Source organism: Ursus arctos, unplaced genomic scaffold (genome assembly GCF_023065955.2).
Source record: "Ursus arctos isolate Adak ecotype North America unplaced genomic scaffold, UrsArc2.0 scaffold_30, whole genome shotgun sequence".
NCBI lineage: Eukaryota > Metazoa > Chordata > Mammalia > Carnivora > Ursidae > Ursus > Ursus arctos.
In genome coordinates this window covers 15230872-15257262 of record NW_026622986.1, presented here as the reverse complement: position 1 = coordinate 15257262, position 26391 = coordinate 15230872, and the positions used below count along the sequence as shown (strand labels likewise).

Genomic DNA, 26391 nt, shown 5'->3' with positions numbered 1-26391 from the left:
GTAGCTGAGGGAGATAGAGGGCAAGAAGGAGACCCGGGGAGGAGTGAGCCCCGCAGGCGGCTGGATGTCTGCCAAGGCTCTGTGCCTCTGGCCATTGGTGTGTTACCCTTGGTGCTGTTAGCTGCTTTCTTCCAAATCACATTAAACCTTGTTAAGCGACTGGAGACATTTTAGAAGAATCCACAAGAGAGGGAAAAAAAATGGCCAAGTACCATGAGGTTGACATGACCTTCCAGTGCACAGTGTTAGGGGTTTAGAGCGTCAGTAAGTCAGAGCTGCTCAAAGGTGAATGGTGACAGGAGATCGACTCTTCCCCTCCTGTTCCTTTCCCAATTTATATGAAGGAAGAAAGTGGAAAACTCTTTTCAGTCTCCATGGGGCTACTGTTCTGGCTGCCTTGACCTATTCCGAGGATTGTTGGCTGCAACAAAATAGTTCTTGTGAGTCTGTGTGGCGGATCAAGGCAGAACGGAACTTTCTGCCCCTGTTGGTATGGGAGGCACCTGAACATTTATCCACCTGGGTGTCTGTGTGTTTGCCCATGTGAAGACGTCACCTTTCCGGAGATTCAATCCTGCTAATTAATCTAGCTGTCCTGGATAATTCTACAAATATGTTAATGATGTCAAAAGTAATCATAAAAATCTGAATAAAAGTCAACAGTGTTATATCAAGCATACAACAAGTTTTTGGCTAACGTAAAACTCATGTGCACACATGTGCACTCCAAAAGCTAAGGCCAAACCAGACTGCACGCGTATTTACCGACCTGACATATGGCATTTTCTGCATCTAGCTTCATTCAGCGGATCCTGTTACTTCTGTTGTATTCAGGAAGACACCACCGAAAAGGTAGCCGTCATGTGAGTCCACGTAATGAGAAGGCAGCCTAAATAAATGATACAGTTCATCCCTCGATATCTTTTTAATCAATAGTTCCATCTTCTTCCCCTTCTAGATTTACTGCTGAAACTAATGACAAGTAGGAGAATTAACCAATTTGGGTATTTTTTCCTCCCTTTCCTCATCGGTGTCTGATGGAGATGCTATAATTAGCAATGTAATGAGAAGTGAAGAGTAAACAAGAAGAATTATTCCCAGAACACTCTTCTAGGGATAGAAAACCAGAGTAGGAAGACCAGCCTGAGTTTAAAATGTTTTTATGCCTAACCAAAGGGCGTTGTACCTGCCGTTGTATAGAGAGATGTTTCTAGACAGTGAGGTGGGGAATGCGTTGGTGCTTGCCTTTAGACGAACTAGTTTAGGCATTAAACTGGACACTCTGGATATCACTGGTGTGAAGTCTGGTTTCTCTATCTGAGACTCTAATCTAGAACTTTCAAATGTTGGATCTCTTTTTCTGCACATAACTTTTCAAGATCAATAGTTAGCAAATGAGCTCTTCTTGGAAACCTCTTTAAAAGATAAGTTAGAGTACATTTTAAAGGATTTAGAGCTAGAAGACTCTGCATATCTGTCACTAGTCCACCAACCTCATTTTATTAATGAAGACAGTGAGGCTGAGAGAGAGCTAAGTCTAGGGTGAAAGGCAGAACTCCTGAGACTCCCCCCCCCCCACCCCCAGTGCTTTCCCCTGGGAATTCAGTGATCAGGGACACTGTATTCTGCCTGCATCTGTGCAGGCTGTAAAAACTATTCCTTATGAGGAGAATCTGAATGTTCATCACATTCTCTTTCTGTTCTTGGTTTTTAAGACGTAATTGCCCTTTTTTCAGTTACTGGAGTATGCAAACCCGATACCCCATTTGCCAACCACTGAGAATGAGTAGAGATTCCCTGTCCACGTCCGGCAGGTGAAGCACTGTCATTGCCTGGCTCACCTGCTCCCTTCTAGGGAGAAATCAACTTGTCCCTTAAAGGCCAGGTCAGAGGCAGGGTCAAGGCCAAGGGTGTAGGTCAAGGCCATCCGGATGGATCATATCTCTTCCCTTTTCACTCTGTTTTAAAGTTCACTTCATGTAAAATGTGTCTAAGCCTTTATATCCCCCCCATTCTCACCTGATAATGATATTAACCTAATAATATTCTAATGCTTGCTTGCTTTATCCTAATTGGGGGGGGGGGGCTGGAATTTTTAGGTGGTTCACATGTCATTGATTATAATAGCTATTTTTGGTCTTGGGAATGAAATAAGTGTCTCAGAAACCACCTTCAGATTATAGAAATATAAAGGTCCTGTTACCAGCACAAAATTGTAATTAAAAATAAAGAAATAATCAGAACCACTGGAGTTAACTTTTCTATAATTACAGATGAAGGTAAGGGGTAATCCAGTTGCCTGCAAACTAGTCTGACCAAGTGTTCTCATTTTGAATAACCTCAGGGGAAGAGTCAGAAATAGCCCACTTTTTTCTGCAACTTTTCCTTTCAGTGCGATTTTTCGTATTTCCTTTGTTGATTTTTTTCCTCTTCTTGCCTAAAAAAAAAAAAATCTGCTAGGTTACACTTACACATTAACAGCTGCCACAAACCCTCTTGGGGTTCTGTAAATGAGATTTCTAGTGAGATCATTAATTGTGAACTGTATTTTGTTCTTTTTGTCTTTCAGAACAAGGAAAAAGCAATCTCCATGTGACGTCATTAGAAGATGCAGAATGCCGCAGAACCAAGGAACGCCTTTCTAATGGGAACAGTCGTGGTTCAGTTTCCAGGTCTTCCCGCAATATCCCCAGGAGACACACTCTAGGTGGGCCCCGAAGTTCCAAAGAAATCCTGGGAATGCAAACGTCTGAGATGGACAGGAAGAGAGAAGCTTTCCTGGAACATCTGAAGCAGAAATACCCCCATCATGCCACCGCAATCATGGGCCACCAAGAGAGGCTAAGAGACCAGGTAGGAACATGTCGCCATTTTGCTGTGCACAGCTCGTTCTGAAATGAACACGAGGGAAAGCAAAGGGGGAAACAATAGTTGAGTGGATTGTGTCCGCCCTTGGGTTGTTCCAGATTTCTTTTGGGCCTGGGGAGAAGGCAGCCTCCAGTAAAAGGTTTGGCCTGAAAGCTCAGCTCTCTTTATCAGAATGCCAGAGAGGAGAGACCCAGAGAGCATGCAGTTTCCCCAAAAGAAGCGTCCTGATGGTCAACCACAAACACACCTAACGTGCAGGCAGTGAGGGGTATTATGTTCCTGAGTGAAGCCTCCGATCAGTTACTGTGTGCTCACATAGCACTTGAGTGCTTCGCACAGTGAATGAATGAATGAATGAATGAATGAATGCATACATACATTTTCAGGGTAAAGTGGAGCACAGAGGGATAGACTTATGCTAAATGCCTTTTCCTTAGGAAGCTGACATTAGGGTTCTGTTTCTGCTCTCTCTCTTTTTTTCCTTTTAATCACAGATGTTTACCTTTTGCATTCTTGGCTTTCTGCTGTCATCAGCTACCTGTTTTCTCAGGTTATCTTGACAGCTACACATACTGTCACCCAACTGTGGCTTGGGATGTTTTTGTTTATTGGCTGTGTGCAATGACTTTTTTAGCAGATGGTGCAGTTTTGGGGTCACAGGCGATGGGAGGCCTGCCCTGTAGCCCTCCCAGGGATGTTATCAGATTGACCTTTGAGGATGGAGAACATGGTAAAGGAAGCAGAGCCCGCTTGGCTACAGATGTGGTCAAGGAAGAGGGCAGGCTAATACCGATTTCCACACTCCAGGTGGAGAGGCACATTCGGTGTTTAAGGCGGATGTCTGGCCAGTGAACTGGTTATAAAAGTGATGTCGAACTATCTCAGCTTTTGATCATCTGTGGGAACGGAAATCGGCATTAGCCTGAATAATTTGAACCTACACTTCATCCTCAGTCTCATTTTATGCATTTAAATTCAACCTTCTCTTCTCTGACATCTTTATTAGAGTGCCTAAAAACATAAAATGAGCTGTATGGACTGCATGTTGGCTTTTTGTTCACGTTGCCAAAAGGCGGCAGACCCAGAAGAGGAGAGAAGAACCGGGAATCCTGGTTGATGTACAACAGATCAGTTCTGTGGTAATTAAGAAAAGGATGACTGTTTTCATTTCAAATGTATATAGAAAATACATCCTATTTTATTTATTTATTTATTCATGTATTTATTTGTTTATTTACTTAAGTTTTCTCCCGCAGTTTTATTGAGATATAATGACATACATAAAAATATCCCTATTTTTTCGTTGCTATTAGGGTCAGTATCTACATAATATAAGCGTCACGTTTTTATGAGGCACCATACTTTATCCAAAGTGGTTCAGATTGAGGAAACTCAAACTTAGAATAGATATAATTGCAGAGTTTTCTAAGGAAAAGTTGGAATTTGAATCTGGTTAAGTCTGAGTTCAGAATTCTCGTTTATGCCACTGCTCTGTAAGTTGCTCGTTGCCTAGAGAGCAGATAGTATGGTGAAAAAAAAATTCCTTCTTCTTTTCTAGGTGTTTGACTCATCTCATTATTAAGTTGATATAAGACAGATTAACAGGAGAAAAACAAACACAAGTTTAATACTATGTATACCTCCTGTGCATGGAAGAGACCCAGGAAAACTGAGTAACTCCCCAAAATGGCCAAAGCCATCACCTTAAATACTATGTTCATCTAAAGACAAAAGAAGATGTTGGGGTGGGGGTCAGTTACGGAGGTTACCATACATATACAATTAACTTTGTTTTTCCCGTGTTAGTATACCAAATATCAATTTACCAGCCAAAAAACTTGGAAGGGTAAAGGGAAATTTTTTTCCTCCCCAGTAGTCTGTACATGGGGTGTAAGGGACATGGTGAGGGTGTGTGTGTGTGTGTGAGACTATGGGGACAGAGGTGAGGGTAAAGGAGGTTAGGAAATTGATAGTGTGTTGAATGAGGAAGGAGAATTTATTTTTTAAAGTTACAAATATATTCATTTTGCTGAGACATTGAGAAATCGGTATTTCAAAATGGTATATTTTCCATGTTAAAAATACTTCAGTTATTGTTACTGTTATTATTCGTGATCTCATAATTATTGCTACTGCTATCAGGATGGTGGCTTTGGCTAAAACTCGCACATGGGTTGCCTAAATATAACCTGAAGGGTGCGTGGGGTCAGATGACTGGGAAGAGTGACTGTGGCTTAGTAGCCTCAATCTGTGATCTCCTATCACATACATCTCCGCCACAGTTGTCTTCTGGCCATGGCTGGTCAGCTGTCCCTTTACTGGGTAATGCAGGATGAATTCTTGGGTATTTCAAGCTGACCATTTAAAGGGGGAAGGATTCCGATGCGTGGATTTGTGCACACGTTTTTTCATTCCATTGCTCTGTGGCAGATGGACCCTAACCAGCATTGGGAACATCAGAGATAAGCTCAAGCAGTGAATGGTTTAGGAAATTCCTATGGACAGCACTTCATCTTCTGGCTTTTCCATTCTTTTTCTCCTACTGTCTGTTTCCTCTTTCCTGTCCTCTTCTCCAGGACACCCTTTGTTCCTCCCTGACCTTCTTAAAGTGGATTATTCTAGGCTTCCTTTGCAGGAAGATCGTATGACCAGCCATAATGAGGAATTCAAATAAACAGGTCTGACCACTTATCTAATATTGAGGTTCTGAATACCACACACTCTTCCGGTGGCTGTTTTCCTGGCTGCCTCCCAGAGAGTGGCCTGCATAAAAAGAGTACCACTGGCGGGGTGGGGGTGGGGGGTGGGGGGGTCGTTAAAAGTAAGATGGTAACTGTGCTCCATCTAGCATTTTACATAAAACATCTGGGTACCCGGGGAATCTAGATTCCAATTCTTTGGTATTAAACCTAAGGAGAATTAGAGGGTACCTTACATTTCAAAATCTGATTTCAAACACTGGGAGATTCATGGTTGAAAACTTGTATTTGAACTTTTGAAACTAAGTCAATCAAGAATTTTCTTCAGTCTGAATTACTGAAAAGAGGTTTCCTTAACTCCCTTCTACTGTCTTTTAAAAATGCAGATGACCATTATTGCAGCATAATGCTTATCTCATAGTAGGAGCTGTAATGGTACTGACCCCCCAACATACTCATGTGGGGCAATCAGAGTATGAAGCTACGTCACCTGGCAGCTAAGGGTTTGGCAACGAGGCCAGGATTGGAATTCAGCCCCCACTATGGGCTAATTGTATGATTGGAGCTAATGACTTCATGCTTCTCTGTTCTAGTTCCCTCATTTGTCAAAGGACAATAACACCAGTATCACAGAGTACTGAGAAAGAAAGCAATGCGTCCTCTTACTATTTCAATGGCAGCCCCAGCATTACAGTATTCTGGTTAATGGTACCCAAAAGAAGAGTCTCAGCGGCTCTTCTTTGCAAATTAGTATTTAAATTCATTTTACGTTTTTACCAGCACGATTATGAATACCTGAAGATTATTTTTTCCATTGTCAGAGCATAATTTTATTGTATTTCTGAAATGTATTTGTATGTTTCTGTCATTAAGAGCTTAAAATTTGGATTTCTTTCACTTACTCATCCCATATATATTTCTTTGGCACCTACATGGTAAAAGCGTGATGGGGCACGGCCCCTACCATCAAACCAGTAAAAGAAATAAGGCATTCATGTACAGATAGTGATTCCGCAAGATCCGGCCCAAATGTCACGCCTTCTGAGTTGGTCATGACATCTTGCAGTACCTATACTGCAGTACCTACTCCTGCCTTTATTGTCCTTCTCTCTGTGTTTCTCTTTCCCATGTAGAATATGCTTTTGGGGGCAAGAACCTTGTTTTAATTACCTTTGTAAAGTCAGCATTTAACAGAATGTTAAGTGAAGTATTATCAGTTTTTGTTGAGTGAATGAATGAATGAACGAATGAATGAATGAGTGAGCCAGTGTATTTCTAACACAATTAGAATGTAATAGGTACCCTTTGAGTGGTACTGAGAGAGGGGTGGAGAATCCAAGAATTGAGAGATCGTTTGCAGTTTGCGAAGTCAGAAGAGACTGAGGCTAAGAAGCTAAGACAAGATAAGTAATTTCGCTCAAGTCAAGAAGCCACCATTTGAACCAAGGTCACAGTTCCTCAGGTCTGTGCTCTTTCTGTTTGTTACTGACTGTAGTGTTTGCTTCCTCAACCTTTAATTTTTGTAAAGCTTTGGTAACAAAATCATGTAGATCACAGTAGGTCAAGTAATAGAGACATTTCGTTGCCATTTCTTTAAAAAAGATAAATCTTGGGGTGCCTGGGTGGCAATTGGTTGAGCATCTGACTCTTGGTATTGGCTCACGTGGTGATTTCAGGGTCATGGGACTGAGCCCCCTGTCCGGCTCCACGCTCAGGGAGGAGTCTGCCTAGTACTCCCATTGCCTCTTCCTCTGCCCTTCCCCCCAGCACAAGGATGCGCGCGCGCGCACACACACTCTCTCTCCCTTTCTCTCTCTCTCTCGAGTAAATAAATAAATCTTTAAAAAAATAATAAAAAATAGGGGCGCCTGGGTGGCTCGGTTGGTTAAGCGTCTACCTTCAGCTCAGGTCATGATCCCAGGGTCCTGGGATTGAGTCCCACATGGGGCTCCCTGCTCTGCGGGGAGCCTGCTTCTCCCTCTCTCTCTGCCTGTCACTCTGCCTACTTGTGCTCTCTCTGTGTCAAATAAATAAATAAAATCTTTTTTTTTTTTTTTTAAAGATTTTATTTATTTATTTGACAGAGATAGAGACAGCCAGCGAGAGAGGGAACACAAGCAGGGGGAGTGGGAGAGGAAGAAGCAGGCTCATAGCGGAGGAGCCTGATGTGGGGCTCGATCCCAGAATGCCGGGATCACGCCCTGAGCCGAAGGCAGACGCTTAACCGCTGTGCCACCCAGGCGCCCCAATAAATAAAATCTTTAAAATAATAATAATAATAAAAAGATAAATCTTATTCAATTCCAGAGCATATGAGATAACCATGGAAAATAGATTCTTGTATATATTTTACATTGAAAGACAGTTACTTTTTCGAAGTAGCTGTGAGTTCAGAAAGGTCTTTAGGTCGGCAGCCTCTCACTTATGATCGTTGTGTAGCTACACAGTCTGGGAAAGCTCTTCTTGTATGTCCTCACTAACAAACAAACGTCCATCCCGCTCTCCCCGACAGAAACCAGCTTTCCACGCCTAGTCTCAGAAACCCTTCTGAAAATAACGTTTCAATTTTTATTTCCAGTTACGCACAGAATTTCTGTTCAACTAACTAGGTTTATAATACCTGCCTTGTGGTGACAATTCGTTCATGTGTCGTCTTATGTCTAATGTAGTGGACCTTGAGGAGGAAAGAGTACTGCATTTTCACTTGAGAGTTTACTGCGTTGTTCCATTCAGTACAGTGAGTGACGGAGACATGAAGGTGTATTTTCCTTTGACAAGACATTGTGGAGCGCTCAAATAAGGAGATAAGAACATGAACAATAAAGCTGTCGGATAGGGGTCAGTAAGGCCTATTGGCCTTCCCTCAGGCCAGGGCTGTACTGCTGTCTCAGTGCCCCCAGGGCTCCCTGATGCCTCCTCATCAGCATCACCTTTGTGCTTGTTTGGAAACAGCACTAGAGCTGTTGTCTCCGTGCCTGGTTGGTTGGGCACCATTCACCGTTGTCTACCACAGTCCAGGACCTCTGGTGCTGAAGTGTATGCCACCAGTCGTGACAACGAATATAAGGAAAATATTTATCAGTCTGTTTATTCATAAATACCCCAAGTTCTGGTTCACCCTCCCTCCCTTTTTTTTAACAACTTCTAAGAAAACTTTATTTATTGGGAAGAGTTCTATGGAATTTGGAACTATAGGCTTCTATTCTTTTGGCTGACATCTCCTTTTCAGAAGGCGTATCCTTGATTTTATCAAGAATCATGGAAAATTACCCAGTTAAAGACAGGAAACAAGAGAAGTCTTAACTGCATTTGAATCAGAAGAGCAGGTCTTGGGGCTCCTGGGTGGCTCACTTGTTAAGCATCTGCCTTCAGCTCGGGTCATGATCCCAGGGTCCTGGGATTGAGCCCCGCATCCCTGCTTAGCAGGAAACCGGCTTTTCCCTCTCCCACTCCTCCTGTTGGTGTTCCCTCTCTTGCTGTGTCTCTTCTGTCCAGTAAATAAATAAAATCTTTAAAAAAAGAAAAAAAAAAAAAGAAGAGCAGGTCTTAAGAATCAAACACTCAAGAAGCAAGCACTACCTTGACTTGGTAGAATAAAGGCATTCTTACTCCTCAGAAGTCACTGAAAAAAAGTTAAGGGTATTACCAGTGGAAAGAGAGAGGGAAGCATTCTCCATCTTGAATGAAGCAAGGAAATGACTGGGACCCATGGAATGGCTTTGGGAGACTAGGGAATGTCTTTGTGGAGGTCCAGTGTACACACAACGTAGAAAGTGGAAGTAGGGGCGCCAGGGTGGCTTAGTCGTTAAGCGTCTGCCTTCGGCTCAGGGCGTGATCCCAGGTCCCTGGGATCGAGCCCCGCATCAGGCTCCATGCTCCGCTAGGAGCCTGCTTCTTCCTCTCCCACTTCCCCTGTTTATGTTCCCTTTCTCACTGGCTGTCTCTCTCTCTCTCAAATAAATAAATAAAATCTTAAAAAAAAAAAAAAGTGGAAGTAGAGTTGATGGAAGGGGTTTGCTACGGACAATTTGTATGATCTTGACCTCACTTTCCACAGGCGAAGCTTTCCTGATGGAAAAGAGGGTTAACAGAAGAGAGGAGACAATGATTACCAGATCACAACACATCCAGTCACAGAAGGCTTGTGATTTAAAGGGCTTTGCTGGGGCACCTGGGTGGCTCAGTTGGTTAAGTGGCCAACTCTTGGTTTTGGCTCAGGTCATGATCTCGGGGTCGTGAAATCAAGCCCCGCGTTGGGCTGAGTGCTCAGTGGGGAGTCTACTTGAGATTCTCTCTCTGCCCCTCCCCCCCAAATAAATAAGTAAATCTTAAAAAAAATAATAAAGAGCTTTGCTGTGTGCCCCACAGACATTGAATGCCACAACCTGAAGAGTGAGGGTGACACACTTTTAGGACAAAACAAGTAACATATTTTTGTGGAGAGGGCATTTGATGTCACAAACCAGAGTTGAGGGTGCAAGCTGCATCTGGTAACTCCTCCCTTCTGCACCCTGGTTTTCAGTAACTAGCTGGCCCTATTCAAATTGGGGTTATAATACGAAAGAAGCCATTAGGAAATGTATACCTTTAAACTGATGTATTAGTCAGGATGGTCGTGATTATGCTGCACAACAAATAAGCCCCGTCGGGGTTTTTTGTGCCATGACGCAAAAATGTTTCATTTTTCACACAGGCAGAGTTGGTTGTTTGGGCAACTCTCCGGAGAAGCTGTCCTTACAATGATGTAGTGATTCAGGCTACTTCCATCAAGCGATGATGCGGTCTTAACACATAGATTCCAAGTCTCCAGGCATAAGAGAGAACCATTAGTTCTGGTACAGAACCAGTGGTTCTGTACAGGCTCTTAAATATGCTGGCCCATATGTCACTGCCCTTTAGGCTAGCATCTTGGTTCTACTGGGTTGTTTGATTTACCCAGATTTTGGTTCCGGAATCTCGTTTAGGAAGGAAATTCCCCCATTTTCTTACATCAGATGGTTTTATCGGCACACAGTACATCCATACATAGCACTTTATACTTCTCTCTACAATAAGATCCGTCACATTTATATCTCATATGATGTATTAACACATATTCACACCTATATGTAGTGGCATTTTTTTACTTACTTTTGATGAACTTCATTGTGTTTTGGCAGAGTTTCAGTCACACTGGATTACTCCTCATGCAGTAAGTAGATCTCAGGGTATCAGTGGATACCTTGGGGAATTGATGTAGCCCCTCTGTCATGTATGAAAACTCCAAATTATTCAAATTTTATTTTTTTTAAGATTTTACTTTTAAGTAATCTCTACACTCAATGTGGGGCTCAAACTCACAACCCCAAATTCAAGAGTCAAATGTTCTACTGACTAAGCCAGCCAGGCACCCCAATCAGATTTTTTTTTCCTATCACATTTGTTCTAACCCGATCGCCCTATGTACGTGAAATGTTCGAAATTCCCAACTATGCATCTACATTCATTGATATGTGTGTGAGTGACACCTGGAAAGTGAGGGGAGTTGTAAGTAAAGGCGCGCTAAGGCCATAGACCGTTGTCGGTGGAAGCCTTCTGCCATGGTGAGCATGTGGGTAAAAGGCTAATGTTGTAGAGGGGCAGGTTTTACCCATTATACGTGTTTTGTAAATACGTAAATACATAAGCGAAAAGCTTATAGATGATACTAAAATAATAGACCTAGCTAAGAAATTCCTCTTTATTTTTTTTTTTTAAGATTTTATTTATTTATTCGACAGAGATAGAGACAGCCAGCGAGAGAGGGAACACAGCAGGGGAGTGGGAGAGGAAGAAGCAGGCTCTCAGCAGAAGAGCCTGATGTGGGGCTCGATCCCGGAACGCCGGGATCACGCCCTGAGCCGAAGGCAGACGCTTAACCGCTGTGCCACCCAGGCGCCCCAGAAATTCCTCTTTAGAGCTGTTAATTTATTCTGCTCCAAAAAGGAAAATGGTGGGAGAAGAGCCGCGTTCAGTAGCAAGAGCCGGTTAGCTGTTTGAACCAACGACGGAGTATGCATGACAGACCAATTTCTTGCCTAAACCTTAAGGGAAAAGGAAACAATTTCTTGGCAATGAAGAATTCTGACACAATGCATATGGAGCAAGTACTCCCAACAAGCCACAGTAGGATGGGGGCGGAAATGCCCTTACGCAGATGCCGTGAACATGGAGAATGTTAGCTACACGTTCAGCATTTCTTTAGCACTGTTTTCTCAAGTACTATTTATAGTGGTGAAAAAGTGGAAAAGGCTGCAAGGAGAACATATTCTTGCCATCAGCTAAGACTGTGACACTATTGCTCTTTGCACATATTGGCATATTTCATCCTCCCAACGACGCTGTGAGGCAGGCGCTATTAACCCTCCTCAACAGAATGGGAAACCGAGGCACAGTGTAGTTAGCTCTTGTTCAAGGTGACACAGCATGTCAGTGTGGCAGCACCAGGATTTAAATCCTGTGATCTGGTCATGGGGGGGGGGTCTTGCTTTTCACCTCCAGACCACATCATCTCTCTGATGAGTGGCAGAACTGAAAGACGTGTATCTAAAATGTTGAGGAAAATGGGGAAGGACTAGAATGGGGGGGGGCGGTTTGCCCCAGTGGCAAGAAGTATGACATTTGGTGGTGAGCTAGAATGGCTGAAATGCCCACCTCCTAATTAGATTGGCCTTCAATAATTCTGGGAAGAAAAGGAATTTGACACCACAGAAACAGTGAGATAAGTAGTGAGAAGTATCTACTGAACGTAAATGTTGAGAAGACGTTACTACTGCCAGGGCAACACGTCCAAATGGAAGGATCGTGGGGTCATAACAAAATTACAAGTTGCCTTTAAAGGATTTATATTAGTGTGTCTGTGAGTGTATGTTTAATGAAACACTAGCTCCTGTGAATAAAGACCATGATAAGAGTGAAAAAAAGAATCCGTATAAAGAGAAAATCATCCTCAGAAGTTCCAAATCTTTGCTGTGTCTCAGAGAAGTCAGAATGTGATCAGAAACAATAGTCCTCTAAATTTGGGCGTGATGAGAAACAATGGGGAAAAACTAAGCAGAAAGAACAGTCTAATACTTACCAGATGAAGTTACTCAAGGGACCAGATGAAGGAGCTAGCTGGAAATGTTTCCCAGAGGACTGATATTTTGAATTGTGTCTTAAAGGGGAGGGAAATGCATTTCCGAAGATTTGGAATATTACATAGTAGGACATCTTGTGGTGGTGGTAGTTGGCGGGGGGAGGGGGGGGGCGCTCAGCGATCAAAAAGACTGCATTCAAGGGGTTGCAGTTTTACTTGCAAAATTGACTTGAAGTTGATACTAATCATAGACGATACAGAAAAAGAGAAAAAGAATCCTAAATAAGGATCGTTCATAACACATGGCTTTTGATCCATGTTTAATTGCGTGCCACCGACCTCTGCATTAGCTTTCATTTTAATTAGTGTTGTGGAAGAGCAGGAGAACAGTGCTATATTCAGAGGAGCTCTGAAAAAAAAAATCGAAATAAGATTCTGCTGGAAAACCTGCTAAGGAGTGTCTGGGAGTAGGTGGACAGCAAAGGGGAGTCAGAAACCAAGGTGTAGCTGTGCGGTGGCAGGAGACACCTGGATCAGCAAAACCGAGAGAAAACTGCCACCTGATTAGATGGGAGTTTTCAGGATTGAGGAATCCAAAAAAGGCCAGCACGATTCAGTCCAGGACATCGATGCAGAACTCCTGTTGCAAGTGTCTAAACTGTCCTTCCGCTTCTCACGATTCAAGCTTTCGTCTTTGCCATTCATCATCCTTCCTGCAGGTGTTTTCTTGGATTAATTCGATCAGATGGTGTTTTATCATCGACCTACACTACGAGCTTGACATCAGGCAGTACGTATAAGGTGCACAATAGCTTTCCTGCCAAGGGTACATCTGTTTAGCGGGAAGAGTACCAACTTTGGGGTCCGATATAACTGAGTTTTTTATATTCTAAGAGTATAGGTGAATCATCTGTTTTCCTGAGGCTTTTTCATAACCGCAGAAATGAGACCGACAATACTATTGTGGTAAGGATTACATGAGATGATACATCCTATCAAATAGACAGCAGGTGCGGAATGCCTGTCAAAACCCTTTTCATTAAGGAGAGCATTATCATTGAGAAATGAGGGTCGTACACATTAGGGCAGCGTGAAACAGTATCTGTTCTAACTGGCAATGGTCTAGACCAGCATTTTTGTAAAAATATGCTCTGTGGAATCCTAGGTCCCCAGGCTGTTAGTAGCTGTTTGGGGAATGGAGAGAAAGTCTCTAGTTTGGGAATGTTTTTCGGTTAGCCAAAATTAAATGAATTTCTACGCTGCAGAGGCGATCAGACCTTTTTAATATGCTAAAAGGCACTATAAATCTCACTTGGAGATTTGGGAACAGGTGGGTGAGGAATGAAACATGGAATGTTTCCCAAGCCTATTTGACCACAGAATTATTGTTCTGGGGACTTTTCTTTTGTGAGATACACTGGGAAATGGCAGTATGTACCTCAGAAGCTTGCTGGAGTTCAGGGGCTCCTGGGTGGCTCAGTTGGTTAAGCGTCTGCCTTCGGTTCGGATTGTGGTCTTGGGGTCCTGGGATCCAGCCCTCGTTTGGGCTCTCTGCTCAGTAGGGAGTCTGCTTCCCCCTCTCCCTCTGCTTGTGCTTGCTCTCTCTCTCTCTCTGTGTCAAACAAACAAATAAGTAAAATCTTTGAAAAAAAAAAAGGAAAATGGAAATGGAAATGACTTGGTGTCTGATTGGAGAGGGACGAAGTTACAAAGAGCTGCAGCTGGGGTAGTGGGAAAGGCGAGGATACCCAATGAGCACCCCACGTACTCACTCCGTGACTACCTGCGCCCAGACCTTGCGCATCTGTCCATGTGTTGGAACCACTGAAAGACTGTGGGCTGCCATGGAAGCACGTGAGTCATCGTCGTAAGAGGAATAGGTGGAAAAGGGCATCACAGTGTTAACTGTTGGCATCGGCTGATAGGGATGGAACTTGGAGGAAAAAATCTGGTCCGGAGCTCTGTGGGTTTTTCAACAAAGTTCTGTAGGGTCTTTTTGGAATTGCTCTCAGACTTCAACACCAACGTCCTTTTGCATTCCCCTCTCAGCATCTTTGTTTTGTCAGGCCTGTCCTTTCCTCTTCCTTCCCTTCCCTACCCCGAGGTGGATGCTGCAGCCGCTGGGCAGGTGCGGAGCTGGATGGTGGACAACGTGTCATGGTGAGGGGTTGTCGCCTGGAACTTTGAACCGAGGCGTTGACTCTGACAGCGTGGGGACGAATGCAGCTTACTGCAGTGAGTGTGTCATGCTTGCCCCCAAGGAGTATTTTTGGCTTAATGGAATGTGCAAGGACTTTCCTGCACGAGGTCACAGCTGGGGCAGTCACCGGTCTTACTCAAACAACACCAGGACGCCGAAGGGACAGGAGCAGGTAGATGCGGTGGTGTGGGGATAGGGCTTGTTCCCGAGACAGAATGGGCTGTACGCGCTGTGATTACTGCAGACTGATTCCGTCTTGTGGGTCCTTGTCTTCCCTCGGTGCCTCCCCCCCTTACTTTGTTTCATCTTCCTTTCTTTCTTTCTTTTTTTTTTCTTTTTTTTTTTTTTTTAAGATTTTATTTATTTATTCGACAGAGATAGAGACAGCCAGTGAGAGAGGGAACACAAGCAGGGGGAGTGGGAGAGGAAGAAGCAGGCTCATAGCAGAAGAGCCTGATGTGGGGCTCGATCCCAGATCGCCGGGATCACGCCCTGAGCAGAAGGCAGACGCTTAACCGCTGTGCCACCCAGGCGCCCCTCTTTCTTTTTTTTTTAAAGATTTTATTTATTTGTCTGTGATAGGAGATAGATAGAGAGAAAGCACAAGCAGGGGGAGGGAGAAGAAGGCTCCCCGCTAAGCAGGGAGCCCGATGTGGGACTCGATCCCAGGACGTTGGGATCATGACCTGAGCCGAAGGCAGATGCTTAACCAACTGAGCCAACCAGATGCCCTGTCCTTGCACTTTTAATGTTCAGCACGCTTTCATAGGGGACAATGTTCTGGTAGAATTCAAATGTTTAAAAACAAAAAGGAGGGATGCCTGGGTGGCTAAGTCCGTTAAGTGTCTGCCTTCAGCTCAGGTCATGATCCCGGGGTCCTGGGATCCAGCCCCACGTCAGGCTCCCTGCTCAGCGGGGAGTCTGCTTCTTCCTCTACCCTCCCCTGCCCTCCCCACTTGTTATCTTTTTCTCTCTCTCATGCTCTTTCTGTCCCTCAAATAAATAAAAAAATCTTTAAGTGTGCAAGGACCATTGTTCTTCCAAGCCCAGCGTGCTCTTGCCCGATTTCCGCGTTCTTTCTCCAGTTACTCCACACAGCATCTGTTTTACTTCTAGTTACGTAAACCGACGGCTAGTTCCCCCATAAGCTTTGAGAGCAAATGTCATTTTTGCCCTCTCTTGGGTTTATCTGTTTTAGCGATTTTTTTCAAACAATCAGTTTGCATTTTATTTTTTCCAGATTATTGCTTGCTGTCTTGTTATTTTTAGCTTTTTTCACAATTACCTGCCTTTTCCTGGTTTTTAAAGTTGTCTTGGTTATCTTTTATAATTTCTTAAAATGAATACGAAGTTCATTTATTTTTAGCACTTTTTATTAATAATGAAGGTATTTAGGTTCATACATTTCCTGACACCAGATTGGGCTGTGTCCTGCAGTTTTGTATGAACTATTTCCTGTTTCATTGTTTTCAAGAAAGTTGAAAGTTTCAATTTTGATTTTTTTCTTTGATTTAAGGGTTTCCCAAGAATATTTCGTTTCCAAATAGTTGAGATTATTATTTACTTATACTTTTATTGGATGTGATCAAAGAATGCAGTCTGTAAAATTCATGCTTTTTTAATTTGTTTAAGGATGTGTTTACATTTTTTAAATAGCCAGAGACGCAACCAGTGTTTGTAAGTGTTCTATAAATATTCTTGAAAAATTAGCTATTTCGTGTTTATTATATATATGCACATAATGCACACATGTGTGTCAGGTTTCTTTTTTGTTTCATTTGTTTTGTCTTGGTCCTTATTTTTCTAGCACTGTTTAGTTTAGTTTTTTTTTTTTTTTAAGATTTTATTTATTTGTTTAAGAGAGAGAGAGTGATGAGAGAGCACAAGTAGGAGGTGAGAGGCAAAGGTAGAGGGACAAGCATTCCCCCTGCCAAGCAGGGAGCCCGACACGGGACTCGACCCCAGGATTCTGGGATCATGACCTGAGTTGAAGGCAGATGCTTAACCAACTGAGCCACCCAGGCATCCCCAGCGCTGTTTAGTTTTAAACAAAGTATCATGAAGTCTCTCATTATCAACATATTTTTGTCCTGTTCTTCTTGCATTCCTAAGAATTTTTCCTCTATAGTTTTTTTAGTTGTTTTATCTGTTGCAGACAAATCTGTGATAATCATTCCGTTTTCATAAATTATCTTTTTACACTGCCAAATGACCTCTGTATTCTGTTTAGTGTTTTTTAACTTCTCTTATTAATAGTGTCACTTTTGCTCTATATTTGTTTGCATTTGGCTGGTATGTCTTACTCATGTATATTCAAGTTTTCTTTATTAATGAGTATGTTGATTAGAAATTACATATAAGTTGGTTTTGCTTTTTAGCTCAGTTTATTTGTCTTTTAATGGAGGAATTCAGTCCATTGATATTTAGTGTAATACTCACTGAACTGGGTTGTATTTTTTCATCTTAATTTGACCATAAGTATGGCTCTTCTTTATTAAATTCAGTTCATGCTCAGTAAATTCTAAGCGGTTACTCAAGTTTCAGTCTTGACAAGCAGTATTTGAAATGACAGTATGTACTTCAAGTAAAAATGAGTGTCAGACACCAATATGGAGGGAGGAGAGGACTGGAGATACATATTGGCATTGCCTGCTGTGTTAGTAGGGGTGTCCAGAGAAACGGAACCAATAGGTTGGAAAGAAAGCAAGAGCAAGAGTGAGAGAGAGATTTAGTTTAGTTTAAAGAATTGGTTCACACTATTCCGGGAACTGGCAAGTCTGAAGTCTGTAGGGCCAGGCCATCAGCCTGGAAATTCAGGGAAGAGTTGATGTTGCAGCCTTGAGTCTAAGATCTGCAGGCTGGAAACTCAGGCAGGGTTTCTATGTTACAGTCTTGAGGCAGATTTTTTTTTTTCGGGGACTCTGCGTTTTGGCTCTTAAGGCCTTCAACTGATTGAGTGAGGCCCACCCACACACTCTGGTCAGAGTGCACTGATGCAGAGCCTGCTGATTTAAATGTTAATGACATCTAAAAAAAATACCTCCAGAGCAACATTCAGACAGGCGTGGTGCCTGGGGACCACAGCCTATCCAAGCTGACACCTGAAAGTAACCAGCACCGCAGCAGGAGCTGACCCAGCGTAGATGGATAATTTCTAAAGCAAACAATAACTACAAACAAAAACAGAGTCAAAGTCCAAGCTTTAGGGAATCACCACAATTGGTCTTCATTGTTCTTTATTCAGAAATCAAAGTGCCCTCTTTCTCTTGGTGATGCATCCAATCTGTGCTTGACTTGTGAAATGTGTGTGTTTTTTTTTAAATGTGTGTCTGTTTTTCTTTAGACCAGAACTTTAGGCTGCAGGTCCTTCTTGGGAGTCTGCTATTTCATCAGCCTTATCTGCATGCTAGCGGTCTGTTCGTCCTGGGGGTCGACAAGTTGTGGTGCAGTAATCCTGCTCTGGGGGTCCTCACACAGCCTGCAGCTAGATAAAGGCACTGCTCTGCGCTGCTGCTGTGCCGAGGGGCCACCCAGTCTGGACCCTTCCAGCGCGCAGCCCGTGTATCCGGGAGGGTCTGCAGAAGGTCTCTGTTTGCCCTTTGTGGTCCACTATGCCCCTTCAGGTTAGTCTACTAAAAGAAAATTCCTCTTAGCGTGGCTTAGGTTAGTTGGGATTTTAGTAGCCTAATTAACCATCAGGACACTACATTTTATTAAACCAGGATGACAGTGCCTTAGCGGTTAGGCACGTGTGTTTTGGATTCCAGTCTTGGGTCTGCCTGCTGGGATTAAAATGGACATTCCCACACTTAGTAGGCGTGTAAACTTACTCAAATTACCTAAGCTCTCGCGGCTCCCTTTCTCCATTTATAAAATGGGGATAAGAACCATTCTTATGTCATCTTTTGTCATGAGATTTAAATGAGGTAACGGTGGCTTATTTTAATGATCAAAGTACGGCTTTTTCTACCCAGAGAAGCATCCCTTTTCCACATGACAATTTCTAACTCTTGCTTTTTAAGAAACAAAACTCAGGCCATCACCCAGCCTCTTTCTGCGGTATTCTTATATTTTCATGGCCTTTTTCAGCGAGCAGTTTCTACATCGGTTATAAAAGCTTTCTTGAGATAAAGTCAGGAGAAAGAATCTTATTTGCTACCCAGATCAATCGCGGATACTTCTGATGTGGCTAAATCTAGAACCAGGATAGCCCCGCTGCATGCCTTTCCTGAGCTCTGGCTGGGCGAGTGTGCTGCTGGGTGGCTGTCGGGCGAACCATGGTGCTATTCCAGTCCAACTGGACATTTTCCTCATTTGGGGACAGTAGGAAAAATCATTACCGAATTGGTCATCTCTAAGCAAGCCTTGACGTTTCTGCCTAGCCCGCGTTGTCCTTACTGCTGCAAGTATTGTGTTCCAGACTCTCCCCGCCCTAAATCCGTCACGATTCCCCATCGTCATGCTGGTTACACACTCTTCTGTCCGCGCCTACCTCCGCCTGCCTACGGACCAGCGGTTAATCAGGTTGCTTTCATCGGAGCTCTTCCTGTGACTGCCTTCGTTGGCCTGACTCAGATTCCGACTGTTCTCACTCACTCTCTTTTCTAAGCTTGAACTCAGTAAGTAAAAGCTGAGATACCGTAATTTCCTAAGTACCCCGAAGGGAAGCGCAGGCATAATGTATAACCGCTCTGACTGCTGGGGCAGCTTCTGCACGCTCCGCTCTCTAATGGAACTTGGAGGAGTAACTGTGATTGAATCGTGCCTCCATCCCGTCTGCGGATTTCAGCAAAGCGAGCCTAGATCTGGTTCTGTCTCGTTTTTGTTTGTTTCATGTTGGGCTTGTGCCCCACTGGGTAGAGCACAGGCGTGGGCTTCATCTGGACGTATGTTCTTCTTACAGAGGCAGTAATTGAATCTCTGACAATAGTCTTGCCTCCAAGGAGTGTTCCAGCTCAGGCTGCTGTATTAAACCAGGGTAGCTCTTGGTTCCCTTGGAAGGTAATGTCCCATCTGTTGACTGTGAACTATGGCAATGCAAAACTCTCCGAATAGTCAGAGGAGGGGATCGGGAGCATTTACAATTCTTAATAGGAAAAAAGCCATCCTGAGTGCTCTTACCTGTGAATGCTCTCTCTGCAAACATCTGGGTAGGCTCAGCCATGTGTGGGGGTTAAAATATGCCCTCTGACCTTTCAAAGATGCTGCTGATTTTCTTGCACTTTGCAGCAGGCTCTGTGACAAGTTAAAGCAGGCTGCACTTTCTTCCCACTGCTGCTGCTTTCTGAGACTCTGCAGTGTTGTAGGAGATTTTGCTGGAGCTGCCTTCAAATGCTTCCCAGCAACCTGCCGCCCCACGGAAGAACTTTCTGCCCCACAGAAGAACTTTCTTCGGTAACACTTGACAGCCATCTGATCACATCATTGTGAACCAAGTCCAATCAAACCTTTCTGGCACCTCAGGGTCAGCAATCTTAGACTTGGGATTGCAAGGTGTGTCTGCAGTAAAGGTAGAGGTGAGAAGGGTGCTGAGCCCAGGGGCACCAAGAGGGGCTGGGCACAAATTGGGCAGAAATTTGCCCAGAACTTAGCCAGAACGTTAGGGATTCTATAAGATTTGATTTGATCGATTTTGATGTTATTCTGGTAATTTACATAAATTAGAACAGATAGATGAATGATGTGAGTATGTTATGAAAGAGTTAAAAAATGCACAACACCTTCTCCTACCTCTTCTGCAACCACAGAGGCCAAGAGAAAATGCAAACACACACACACACATTCCAGCAAGGAACCTGTTTTGCGAGTTTTGCTGGTAAAAAGTAGGAAGGGGGTTGCTGGAGAGTGGAAAACCTCAGAAGTATCAGTTGAAAGTTTTTCAAACCCTCCGTTTTCAGCGTAACTTTATCCTGCAGAGAGAGGCATATGGGCCACTGTAGGTTTTTCTTTAACCGATTAAGTGCATTGTTAGACAGGGAGGGGCAGATTAACGAATGCCTATAATTTTGATCATTGTTTTCTGCAAAACAGCTCAGCCTTTGAAAATGAAGCCATCGTTCTTGGCTAAGTTTCTGCCAACAGCACAAATTATACCGTGCAGAGATCCAAAGCCCCTAAAAAGGTTTCATTAATGAACAATTTCAGAGGATTGTTTAAGTCTTTGCCTGACAGGTAACGTTGGCATGCAGGCAGGTGGGGTTAAGGTTTCCATGGAGATTTATGATGTCATGCTTGAAAGAGCATGTCAAGACAGCCAATTTAGCAAGTAGCTACTCAAAAAGTCCTATAGGCTAGATGTAGGCTTTATGCAAATGACAAGAGTTTCACTGGGAAAAACTGCAAAAGAAAACAGCAGAGACATGGAGGGGGGTTTACCTGACAGCTCCAAAGGATGACCCTGGAGTCCATTAGAGACGAAAACTTCCAGAAGACGCATTTGATTTTTTTACTTTAACGGCTGCTGCTTCACCTTCGGAGCTCTGGGTACAGGTAAATACGAGGTTTTATTTTTTTTTTTCTCCTGAGTTATTGCCAAAAATTCTTTGGAAGCACCGAGTTCTATTTCTCTGCATTGTTCTCTTGGCAGGAAGAGCTAGATCAGTAAGTGCAGCTTTCCCACACCGAATTTTCGTGTTTCGGGGCTGTGTTTTCAGGACTTTTTTATTGAATGAACCAAGGTTTCTGGAGAGGTCTGAAAAGCAGGTGATGCATTATGCATAACGCTGATTGTGCCCTGCAAATAATGCTATAATGTCTGTAGATATGGGTTAGAAGGACAATCTGAGGTGCTCTGTGCTTACGGATTATTCCCAGATGTTGGTTTTTTTTCTGTTTTTTTTTCCTTGTTTAACTCTAGACCAGACCTGAAATTGGGATTACATGTATTTCTGCATTTTCAAGTTGTAAAATGCCGAAGATAAAACCAATGGCATATTACAGAACTTTTCACGAACATTGTGCTTTTTCATTTTAAGAGTTTCTGTGTACCTTTCGCGTGGAGGCATTTTACAAGACTAGAAAAATATCCTGTTTGAGATATCAGAGTTTCTGGACTTTAAGGATGCAGGATTTGTAAATTCTAAGAAGACAGGTAAAGGTTTCTAGGGTAGGGGGAATGGTTGATAAAAGTAGTTTGAAAGTGTGCTTTCAAGAGGCACCCTCGCTCTGGCGGGACGGGGCCTTTCTGTTTGCATCGGTTCCTAGTGAGACAGAGTCAACAGTCTGGCCAGAGATATGGATGTGATAGTGATTACTAAAGTAGCTGGATCCCTGCAGAGTTGACCTAATGGGGTTACTCTGGGGACATCAGGCCGCACTGCAAATATTCTGGTCCACCAAGCTCAAAAAGAAATGAAAAACAATTTTGAAGGTTCAGGTGCAAAGTTAAGAATAAGTGAAAGGTACCTGTGAATTGTGAATTTGGGCTTTTGAAACCCGGACTGTTTAGGAGCAGATGGGCAGGCATTGAAATATTTTTTTTAGATGCCTAAGGTGGGAGAATGTGAACCTCCTGGGAGCTTGCAGGCCAGTCACGTGGATTAGCTCTGGAGCTGCTCTTGCCGGTGGATTATGGGGCTGTCATGGTCACCGTGCAACACCTTGACAAAGAACTGCGCCCCTTACTTCGAAACGCCTGGCTTTTGAGTCCCGGCTTCACCACTTACTCCCCGTGTTAACTTTGGGAAAGTAAATTTATGTCATTCAGCCTCAGTTTTCTCCTCTGTAAAATGGGGGCAATAACAGCGGCATTGTGAGGATTGACTGACAAAATACGTGGTGTGGTTCTCAGAATTCCCACTCCAGGTGTTAGCTGTGGTTTTTAGTCACTGCTTATGTGGAACCCGGGGGTTCATTAAGTGTTTTTATAGCCTTCATCGTATTGCAACAGTCCGAGAAGATTAGCAGAGGGGCGCCTGGGTGGCTCAGTCGTTAAGCGTCTGCCTTTGGCTCAGGGTCGTGATCCCGGGGTCCTGGGATCGAGCCCCACATCAGGCTCCTCCGCTGGGAGCCTGCTTCTTCCTCTCCCACTCCCCCTGCTTGTGTTCCCTCTCTCGCTGGCTGTCTCTCTCTCTAAAATCTTAAAAAAAAAAAAAGATTAGCAGAATCGTTTTAGTCCTACTTTACAGATGAAGAAATCACCGCTCAGAGAGGTACAGACATCTACAACATAATAAACTATCCCTCTACTTTTTCTGCTGTTTTTTCTTTTTCTCATCTAAGGGGTCTAGGAAAAAGTTAATGTGCTACCGAGATAAGTCTCAGATGCAACAATTATTTCTATAAATGAATTAAAATACAAAATGTGAAGCGTATCAAAGGAGTTGGGTATTAGTTATGCTTGTGACACTTTTTCTAGGCAGGCTAGAGGAGTTATATTGATTTACTCTTTACTGGCACCTGTTGATGGGAGCTCAGGTCATTCTGAAGACTTACAGTTGTGACTCTCACCTGCTCTGATGTTTCTTAGCCCCCCAAGAAGAGTCAGGTTTTGCTGTCACAGGTATATCGTGAGGAGGAAACCAAGTCACTGAGGGGCTGTGGGAATCGCCACAGGGAGCAATGGGTTGGACACAATGTCTTTTCTCCTTTTGTATTCTAGACTTTGGCAGCTCCCTCCCTTGCCTATATCCCAGACCAAAACAGCCCATAATTATGTTCTACATCCATTGTATGTAAGAGACAAATATGTTTTTCATTGTGTTATTTTTAGCAGCAGTGTTTCTAGCCAGGGAAAACACTCTATTAGTTCCAGGGTTTTCCTAATGACTTTTCCAATTTTTCCAAATTTTCCACATCAGACTGTTCAGGATTGTTCGGGTCCCACACTCCTGGAAGAGGGTTCTTAGCAGGAATGTAGGGTAGGCTCATCCAGTGGGATTCTAAAGGCGTTCTGATCTCTGAGCTGCCGAGGCTGAGCTCATTCTGTGCCAGACAATGAGTAAATTAATTAAATGTGGTCATCAGACTGCCATTGTGGCCTGCAGTTCCCAGCACTGGTTTGGGGCATCCGGAAAAGCTCTGGTTATCTCAAGGGCAGATCTGTGAGTCTGAAAGCAAATATTTATTTCATTCAAAGTTTCAGTTCCAAGTATGAACCACAGAGCAGCAAGTTGAAGGTAGAAAAGAGTCATGAAATCACACAGCTATAGGGTGCCAAAATTCCAAATAGGCTCAGAATCACTAATGCATATTTTTCTACATTTTTCTACCTATTTTTAATGGACTCTTGAAAGTCCATTAAAGCTTTTTATTACACTTAATTGTTGTATTGTTCAGAGATTATCTGTTGATTAATAAGCAGTGATTACATCTAGAAGTGTGTTTTACATCTCGCGGGTTTAGTAAAGGTCTGCTGAGTCAGAGGGGCTGGGTGAACAGGGATTCAAAAGCCATGTTGCCTGGATTTGAGTCCTGCCTCCATTACTTAGTAGTAGCACAGAATTCCCACTGAAGAACATACACAGGTCTATTCATATTCCAAACAAAGTTAAAACAAACTTAAAAATCCTCTTCATAAAGGAATCGGTGGTCTTTAAATAATGTTTTTCTCTTTTAAAAAAAAATTTCTTTTTTGGAATTTCCATGGAAATTATTTTTTAAGAAAGAAAGACACTGAAATCTTCCAGTTCAGGAAATGGAAGTAGATCTTCCTTGAGCCCTGATCCTTCTTAGAGTTCTCCTCAGTGAAAGGGAAACTCTGTCCAGAAGCAGCTTAAAGCTCAGGTTCTTGTCACCACTATTTGTCAATTTAATGTCATTGGAAATGCTCCTATTTCAAACTGGTCAGGAGCCGTTTTCAAACATCTGTTTTTTAAAAACTTGTTCTGAGAAACGGTGTCATCTCAGATGACGTGGCTTCTCAGGTGTGTGGCTGCTGAGGTGAGCAGGTGGAATGGGAAGGGCGTGTTCCTCTTCCAGCAACCAAGCTCCCCTCTTGGTTTTCTTTTCTCAACTTTTTCCTAGGCAGGTAGAAATGTAATTTAGTGGAAGCTGAAATTCCTCAGAGAACCTGAGTTTGGGATCTGTTTTAGTTCCCCTCCCCCCAAATTTCAGGGTGCATGAGAGAGAGAGTCTGTGCCTATTTAGTTATTTATTGAAGTATATTGACACACGATGTTACATTAGTTTCAGGTGGACAACATAGTGATTTGACACCTCTGTGTGTTATGCTGCGCTCACCACACCACAAGGGTAGCTACCATCTGTCTTTATTTATGTTTTGTATTTTGAGTTGTGTTTTTATTATGAGTTGTGAAGCAGCATGGCCAGACTCTGCACATGAATTTTGGCCATTCCGTATTTTAGAGTGAAATTTCCTCCACAGTCATTCCAATATCGATCTCCTTCTGAGAGAAGAATTTTTTTTTTTAAAGATTTTATTTATTTACTTGACAGAGCGAGAGAGGGAAGCAGGGGGAGTGGGAGAGGAAGAAGCAGGCTCCCAGCATAGGAGCCTGATGTGGGGCTCGATCCCAGAACGCCGGGATCACGCCCTGAGCCGAAGGCAGATGCTTAACAACTGAGCCACCCAGGCGCCCCTGAGAGAAGAATTTTTGTTTTTGCTTTTTTTTTTTTTTTTTTTTTTAAAGTCTGAGGTGACTGAATCTGCCATCCCCTGTAAACCCTAGTGAGTTCTCTTTGGTTTGTGGGGACCGTTGTATGGCATCTGGACATTCAGAGGCCGTGGTACCTGTGGAATTCAGAGGCCGTGGTACCTGTGGTACCGTGGTACTAGATGGGGAAGAACCAGGGAGGAAAGAGAGGTGGACTGGGATGAACTTTATCCTAATGACAGGGAGCTCCGCTGCGGTAGCTTCCAGACCACAAACGTACAGGTAGCAGAAAGAAGTTCGAGCAAATGTAGAGTATTATCCATGTAGAGAATGTCTTCTCCAGGGAGAGTACAGCAAGGAATGCACAGACGATTTTTTGTGAGGGCATGAGTACAGCCAGTCCAAAGTGAAGGGAGGCGGTAGCTTGTGTGGCCTCTCCAGCCCCAGGATTCCATAGTGTGACGTTACCTCATACCCCTGTGCGCCTTTGCCTGATACTCCTCCGCTCCTGTCCTCTAGCTCGTGATTAAGCATCAGAAGTGAAAATGTTTCCCGCCATTGGTTTTACTAACGGTTCACAAATCACGTGATCACGTTGCCCCCCTAAACGCAATGGCGGGACTGTCCTCAGAGCCGCGGGTCTCCCCTGCCTGTTTGCCTTGCTCTGCACTTGGCTCGGATGGTACGAGACGGAGCCAAGTCCGGCTGCACGAGATGTTGGTATTGGTCTGTCGTGTGGCACTGCACACTCTTCCGAAAGGACCTTCTTTGTCTTACTTCTTGCCACTCAAACGAAGCAGGCTGCTGCCCCACATATTTTTGGAATGGCTAAGAAAGCAGACATTTGGATGGACCCTTGGTCATTTTCAGTCTTTGACATGAAGAACCTTTGTAAATGCCCCTCACAGTGACACATGGATATCAGATCACATTTCCATAGTTGTCGCCAGTAAGGTGCACGTGCCACCGCCATCA

At 43.5% G+C, this 26391-nt stretch overlaps 1 protein-coding gene across 12 annotated transcripts in view; it reads left to right on the top strand.

Moving 5' to 3' along the window:
• KIAA1217 (KIAA1217 ortholog) overlaps positions 1 to 26391 on the top strand; it is a 455000-nt gene that overhangs the window by 172108 nt on the left and 256501 nt on the right. For all 12 annotated transcript variants that reach the window (XM_048219301.2, XM_048219294.2, XM_048219292.2 and 9 more), the window contains exon 2: positions 2570 to 2853. In XM_048219301.2, the coding sequence (XP_048075258.1) occupies positions 2740 to 2853 (114 nt within the window). In that variant the 5' untranslated portion in view covers positions 2570 to 2739. The remainder of the gene's footprint in view (positions 1 to 2569; positions 2854 to 26391) is intronic.